This window comes from Heptranchias perlo, unplaced genomic scaffold (genome assembly GCF_035084215.1).
Source record: "Heptranchias perlo isolate sHepPer1 unplaced genomic scaffold, sHepPer1.hap1 HAP1_SCAFFOLD_43, whole genome shotgun sequence".
Lineage (NCBI taxonomy): Eukaryota > Metazoa > Chordata > Chondrichthyes > Hexanchiformes > Hexanchidae > Heptranchias > Heptranchias perlo.
In genome coordinates this window covers 8,520,504-8,528,629 of record NW_027139442.1, presented here as the reverse complement: position 1 = coordinate 8,528,629, position 8,126 = coordinate 8,520,504, and the positions used below count along the sequence as shown (strand labels likewise).

Sequence of the window (8,126 nt, the reverse complement as noted above, 5' to 3'; positions counted from 1 at the left end):
AATCAGTTCCTCTCATCCTGCCACATTTCATAAGGCGATTTAATTTGCTTTTACTGTAGTCCCGCCTCTTTTAGAATACTTGAAGAACATCAGCTGTGATTCAGTGGGGAGCACTCTCACTAGTCTCTGAGTCAGAAGGTCATGGGTTCAAGTCCCCACTCCAGAGAATTGAGCCTATAATCTAGGCTGATACTTGCAGTCCAGTAATGCGGGAGCGCTGAACTGGAGGAGGTGCTGTCTTTCGGATGAGACGTTAAACCTCCCAGGTGGACATAAAAGATCCCATGGCACTAATAGAAGAAGAGCAGGGGAGATCTCTCCGGTGTCCTCGGTCAATATTTATCCCTCCACCAACATCACTAACAGCAGATTATCTGGTGATGACCAAATTGCTGCTTGTGGGACCTTGCTGTGTGCAAATTGGCTGCAGTGTTTCTTACATTACGTTAGTGACTATACACAGAAGAGGCGGGTTCGGGTCGGACACACGCCTCATTTGATGCTCCAATGAAGTTCCCACCGATGGAGTTAGGTTAAAATCTGGGCTTCTAAAATCTTTACTGACTGAAGAATGTCACACTGGGTAGAATATTCAGTTACAAAGTTTACTTTGCTTGCAAGGCTCAGATATACATTTACATGATGTTAAACCTATGACTCACCTTTCACAGTTAAATGCACCGGCTCACTGCGGGGCGAGATATATTCTTTCTCCTTTACCGTTTTCACAAAGTCACAGATGTCGGCTCCTCCGTCAGTTGGGTCGGGGTCTGTGATGTTGAAGATGATTGATCGTTCAGAGCCTGAGACATCCTGTGTATCAATGGGATTCTCGTTTCCCTGTCTGTACAAGCGGGACCTGTCGGCGGAATAGTTGGCAGTGCAGTTAATCCGAACCCTCTCCCCCACTGTCACGACACCAGCGGCCGGATCCATAGAGACTTTGGGCTTTGGCATTTTATCTGTAATTAATAGAATACATCGAGCAAATAAGAACTGTTTTGAATATGTCAAATCTATCGAGGAAAAACACATTAGCCTTAGAGAGTGTGCAGAGGAGATTGACCAGAATGACACCAGGGGTGAGGGACTTCAGATACGCGGAGTGATTGGAGAAGCTGGGACTGTTCTCCTTAGAGCAGGGAAGGTTGAGGAGAGATTTAATTGAGGTGTTCAAAATGATGAAGTGTTTTGATGGAATAGATGTGGAGAAACTGTTTCCACGGGCAGAAGGGTCGGTAACCAAAGGGCACAGATTGAAGATAATTGACAAAAGAACAAGAGGGGAGATGAGGAGACATTATCTTAGGCAGCGAGTTGTTATCTTCTGGAATCCATTTCCTGAAAGGGCGGTGGAAGCAGATTCAATAATAAATTTGAAATGATATTGATTTATACTTGAAAAGGAAATATTTGCAGGATACCGGGCAAAGAGCAACAGAGTGGGAATAATTGGATAGCTCTTTCAAAGAGCTCGCACAGGCTTGATGGCCCGAATGGCCTCCTTCTGTGCTGTATGTTTCTGTGTAAGGCTCTGTGATAAAGGACACGTATCTCAAATAAATAGTGATACAGGCTCTGTGTGAAGAGACACCTCTACCAGTGAGATACGACGATACAATCTCTATGTAAAGGGAAACCTCTCTCAAAGAGGAAATGCGATGCAGGCTCTGTGTCAAGGGACACCTCTCTCAATATGATAAGATGATACACTATGTTTGAAGGGGCACCTCTCGCAAAGAGGTAAAGCGATACAGGCTCTGTGTGAAGCGATACTTCTCTCAATAAGATACTGTGACACACTCTCTGTGTGAAGGGACACCTCTCTCAAAGAGGTAAAGCGATACAGGCAATGTGTGAAGAGACATCTCTCCTAGTGAGATACAATGATACACTCTGTGTGTGAAGGGACATCTCTCTCAAAGAGGTAGAGCGATACAGGCTCTGTGGGAAGAGACATCTCTCCCAGTGAGATACAATGATACACTCTGTGTGTGAAGGGACATCTCTCTCAAAGAGGTAGAGCGATACAGGCTCTGTGGGAAGAGACATCTCTCGCAGTGAGATACAATGATACACTCTCTTTGTGAAGGGACACCTCTCTCAGTAACATACAATGTTCCAGACCCTCTCAATGAGATGGAGTGATCGTGGATAAGATAACATTCGTTTTGTTAAACAAATTTTACACATCGTCCTGTCAGCTGGAATTCGCCGTTTACAATTACACACCGCAGTTGCTGTCGCTGCACACTAACAACAATATTTAGATAAAAGTCTTAACTGACCACAAAGATTTTTGGCGAGCCACCCTTACCTGTTAAATTTAACCACACGTTGTCACTGGGTGGTGAATATGCCCAGCTGCTGTTATTCTCGAAGTATTTTTTGTATTTGCACCTGTAGCTGATGCTGCCTTTCACCTTTAACCCTCCATCATCCTTTGTTTTAGCGGTATAGTTAACTTCATTGAAATATGCAAACATTTTGTTTTTTGTTTTTTCGTTATTTCTGTAGAAATCAACAATGCATTTGCTGTGAGCGAAGTGACAGGTGAGTGAAACTTCTTCTCCCAGTGGAATTACACTCCATGATGGATCCATCGACAGGGTCGGTTTGACGAAGGAAACTGAAGAATAAAAAGGATTTCATTCATGGGAAGTTTGGTGCAATCATTCTGATTCAGGCCTCATATTGTGTCGCCTCAGCTGCCTTTACATTCTTCTTCGCGTTTGTTTAACTCTAATTTTAACCTAACCAACCAGGGCGGACGCCCGTTTTACACCCTGCGCGATTTTTACTCTACATTGACTTCAATAGAAGAGTAAAATCGGACAGGCCGTAAAATCGGAGTTGGACTCAATTCTCACCGGCCCGTTATGTTAAAATGACCCCTCTCTCAGTGAGATACAGTGTGTACAGGCACCTCTCTCAATCAGATACAATGATACAAGCTCTGTATGAAGAGACTCCTCTCAATAAAATACAGTGATACAGGCTCTGTATGAAGAGACTCCTCTCTCAAAGAGATACAGTGATACAGGCTCTGTATGAAGAGACTCTTCTCTCAAAGAGATACAGTGATGCAGGCTCTGTATGAAGAGCTACCTCTCTCAAAGAGATACTGTGATACAGGCTCTGTGTGAAGGGACAATTCTCCCTGTATCAAATCAGTTGCACGGCGCTGCTGCCTGTTTACCTCTCACATGGGATTAATTTTAACCTAACCCGCCTGGCGGGAAAACCACAGGATCGGGAGGAACGCCAGTTTAACACCCTGCCCTATATTAATTTCCTTGACTCGAGCGGGGCGCACAACCAGCTTTGTGCCCGATCCAGTCAGTTTCTCGACAGGCGGGTTAGGTTAAAATTAGCCCTTAAGATCCATCCGCCACTAGGATAAATTTCTGATTTCATTGTTTCTGAGACAGTAACAGTGCAGCCTGGACCCAGAACTGTACCCTACAGGCTTCCAGGAAATAGATTGAGGGGCTTAGATGGCAACATTACAAGGCAGATCTCAGTCAAAACTAGTAGGTCAACACAATCATCCACACGGATGAGAAGGGCCTTGTTGGCGAGTGAACCGATATTCTGGATGTAAATGAGAAGGAGTGGTAATTGATCCACTGAAGAGTCTAAGCGGGTAGTGGAGTCGGGGTTGGGGGGCGGTGCGGTAAGTGAGACGGGAAGGACGTTTGTGAGGTTAACTCTCAGCGGGAGCGGTGAGTGGGAAGATCAGCAATAGAAGAGGACGGGGCGATGGTATTGGTGATGCTGTTCGTAATTTACGATTGACAGAGCTCTCAACGGGACGTTTGGAGAATGCCAAGAGCGGCACAGAGGGCAGCTGTGGACTTACTCACGAGGAATTCAAGCCTGTGAGAGCAAAAGAGTAGGAAGGCCTAGGGGCAGTGATGTATTGAGTTACTGGCGTTGGGGAGGGGTGGAATACACAAGAGGGAAATACAGACCACGGAGAAGCAGGAAAGGGATCTGGGGGAGATGAGAGATTTATCATTCAAATCATCCAGGCAATGCTTGGCTCTTGCCAAATGTGATTTGAATTGCTTACAATACGAAACACAGGTTAGATCAAAAGAAGTGATGTTGCCATTCAGTCGAGCATTTGTCCGCGAAAGTGCATGGAATTCGAGGCAAACTATTGAGATGGGTAGGGCATTGGTTAAAAGGTAGGAGACAGAGAGGAGGGATAATGGCTAAATGCACCGATTGGTAGGACGTGACTAGTCGTGCCTTCCGGGGATCTGGACTGGTGCCTCAGCTTTTCACTATATTTACCAATGACTTTTATGAAGGAATTGGTAATTCGTATTAGAGTAGTATATCCAGGTTTGCTGACGAAATTAAGTTGTATAGGAAGGAGCAGAAATTTGGAAAGGGAAATTGATAGATTCAGTGAGTGGGCAAATCTGTGGCAGATGGAGTTCAATATGGGGGAATGTGAAGCCATCCACTTTGACCGAAGACAGATAGATTAGTGTGTTTTCCAAATAGTGAGAAGCAAGGAACTGTGGAGGGCTGGAGAGATTTCGGAGTTCATATGCGGAAATCACTAAAAACTAGAGGACAGGTACAAAACACAATTTAAAAGGTTAATTGAATGATAGCATTTATCTCAAGGGTGCAGGATTACAAAGGAGTGGAACTTATGCTATAGTTATATAATGCTCTGGATAGACCGCATCTGGAGTATTGCGTTAAATTCTGAAAACTCCGCCTCTGGGAGCATATATTCGCCTTGAAGGGGTTACAGTGTAAATTCACGAGAATGATACGTGGGATAAAAGGGTTCAATTATGAGGACAGGTTTTACGGACCAGGCTGAGTGTAAAAGATTAAGTGGTGATCAAATTGAGGTGTTTAAAACGATTAAAGTATTTGATTGGGTAGATCAGGAGTGTGATGGAATACACTCCACTTGCCTGGATGAGTGCAGCTCTAACAACACTCAAGAAGCTCGACATCATTCAGGACAAAGCAACCCGCTTGATTGGCACCCCATCCACCACCCTAAACATTCACTCCCTTCACCACCGGCGCACCGTGATTGCAGTGTGTACCATCCACAGGATGCACTGCAGCAACTCGCCAAGGCTTCTTCGACAGCACCTCCCAAACCCGCGACCTCCACCACCAAGAATGACGAGGGCAGCAGGCACATGGGAACAACACCACCTGCACTTTCCCCTCCAAGTCAAACGCCATCCCGACTTGGAAATATATCGCCGTTCCTTCATCGTCGCTGGGTCAAAATCCTGGAACTCCCTTCCTAACAGCACTGTGGGAAAACCTTCACCACAAGGACTGCAGCAGTTCAAGAAGGCGGCTCACCACCACCTTCTCAAGGGCAATTAGGGATGGGCAATAAATGCCGGCCCGCCAGTGACGCCCACATCCCATGAACGTATAAAAAAAATAGAGTGTGACGATTTACTCTGCTGGGGGGAGTCCAGAACAAGGGGGCATAACTTTAAAATTAGAGCTAGGCCGTTCAGGGGTGAAGTCAGGCAGCAATTCTTCACACAAAGGGGAGTGGAAATCTGGGACTCTCTCCCCCCAAAAATTGTTAAGGCTGGCTGTCAATTGAAATTTCAAAACCGAGAGTAATAGATTTTTGTTAAGCAAAGGTATTAAGGGATACGGAACCAAGGTGGGTAAATGGAGTTAAGATACAGTCAGCCATGATCTAATTGAATGGAGGAATAGGCCCGTGGGGCTGAATGATCTATTCCTGTTCCTGTGTTCTCATATTCCACCTGGAGTGCTTTGGTGTAGTTTTGAATCCCACGACAGAGAAAGAGTATGGATGCACTGTCAGAAAACCGGACATATCCCATAGTGCCTTCGCAATGAGAGCTGCTGAGATGCAGATCTGTATTATTGCTACCAATGACACAACACAATTGGTTACAGCAACTAACTTAACATACATAAAAACAAAACTCAATGATTCAGCTGTATAGAACATTCAATTTCATTACTATAGAGAAAACTTCAACACTAACCTTGAGAAACGCTCCGCCGAGCCCCAAAAATCACTAAAATGAGAAAATATGAATTAGTTATACCTCAAACAGTACCTTCAGAGGATCAATGTACAGACTGATTTTTGTGCATTGTGTTATGGATATTTCTCAGTGTGATTGAATTGGTGGCATTCTGGCCCATTTTGATTCAACTCCAACTTCAGAACTTGAGCAGTTAATCAGGCAGAAATGCAGAGTTTTGCAGATTTCCATTAACATTTGTGTGAAAAAGTACTTCCTGCTTTCACTCCAAATCGTCTAACTCTAATTTTAAGATTGAGCCCCCTTGTTCTACATTCCACCACAATAACTGAATAAATTCTATCGAGATGTCCATTTGTAAATAATTCCAATAATCTATGGCCGGTATGAAAAGATGCCTGATGGTACAAAACAGCGTGAAAATTTATTCAAAATGCAAAAAGGTCAATTTTGTTACTGAGTGAAACCGTCACTGAAAGAAAAGGAATGCAGCTGGGTGGATTGTGTGGGTAAACACTGTGCATCTTTACAGATCGCATGGTCTTACAGTCAACTCTAGCATGCTGAAGGAGGACGTGGAGTCCAAATAATGAGAAGTGAATGGTGTTAGAATCCACTGGAAACCGGTACTTTTACAGACACTTAACTCACTGTCACGAATATCACAATGTGAGTGTCATCGCTTTAGAACGCAGACTAATTAAAAATAATTTGAAAATATTGTGTGGTATATTTTGGTTGGTGGAATAAGAAGGTCACAAATTCCTGAGAGTCTAAATGGGATAGAGGGACAAACGGATCTAGGGATCATATTAACAAATTATTAAAAGTAACGCAGGTGAACAAAGCCATAAAATGAAAACACAGCACTGGAGTTCATTTCAAGAGGAATGGAACTGAAAAGCAGACAAGTTGTGTTAAACTTATATAGAACCTTGGTTAGACCACACTTAGAATACTGTGAACAGTTCTTGTATCTATATTATAAAAAGGATGCAGAGGCACTGGAGAATGTGCAAAAATTATCAACAAGAATAACAACAGAACTGAGTGCTTTTACGTATCAGGAAAGATTGAACAGGCTGGGGATCTTTTCTCTAAAAGAGAGAAGGCTGAGAGGTGACTTGAAAGAGGTATTTAAAATTATGAAAGGGCTTGACAGGGTAGATAGAGAGAAGAACGTTTCCAGTTGTGAGAGAGTCCAAATCCAGTGGCCATAAATATAAATATTCACCAATAAATCCAATTGGGACTACGCAGAGAGTGGTTAGAATGTGGAATTCGCTACCACATGGAGTAGTTGAGACGAGTAGTATAGATGCCGTTAAGGGGAAGCTCGATAGGTACATGAGAGATAAAGGTGGAGAAGGATATGCTGATAGGGTTAGGTGATGTCGGATGGGGCGAGACTCGCGTGGAGCATGAATGCCGGCACAGGCTAGTTACGACGAATGGCCTGTTTCCATACTGTAAATTCGATATAATCCGATGTAACATCAGGTTGAAATTAGCAGTGAGAGCAAATGCATAAAACGGAAAACTGAGGTTAAACATATTGAAAGTAAATTCACTGTGTTAACATTTCTGATATGCTTTCAACGGAAAGTTAATTTCAAATCATTATTTAATTCTTGGGCATTGATTTATTAATAAAATTCAATTCAAGTCACTTAAAATACATAGAAATATATAATATTGCAACTAAAATCTCCCATGCCATAAATAAGGAGATGTATTTCGGCACAGCGCTCAAACAGAATGGGAGAAAACCGAGGAAACAAACAGTCTCACGGCAGTTTTGCAAGAGGAGCACAGTACCTAAGGAAACTGACCATTCACAATTTCAGCTGGATTGGGGCCCGGAATGGAAGTTGGGTAGTCAGCTGTTTATTCCGAATAAGGTCAAGGGAGCAGGAGATAAGTCTAATGGGCAAGCTCAGCTCGGAAAGTACATGTATGGAGATCGGAAGGAAACCAGAAAAAGGATCAGGATCAGGGCTGGGTGATGGGGGGTGGGGGCTTAGGAGAGGTTGGGCGTGGTGATATTGGGAATTTTGGGATTTAGCAGCGGCATCTGAATGGTAGGTCTTAATC

General features: G+C 43.6%; 1 protein-coding gene across 1 annotated transcript; it reads right to left on the bottom strand.

The window, feature by feature from the left end:
- Positions 1-644: 644 nt before the first annotated feature.
- LOC137312623 (platelet glycoprotein VI-like) lies at positions 645-2,612 on the bottom strand. Its single transcript, XM_067979146.1, has 2 exons — positions 2,318-2,612; positions 645-962 (listed from the first exon to the last, which is right to left on the bottom strand). Exons 1-2 carry the CDS (start codon positions 2,601-2,603, stop codon positions 652-654), a joined length of 597 nt encoding a protein of 198 aa, XP_067835247.1. The 5' UTR covers positions 2,604-2,612; the 3' UTR covers positions 645-651.
- Between the last annotated feature and the right edge of the window lie 5,514 nt (positions 2,613-8,126).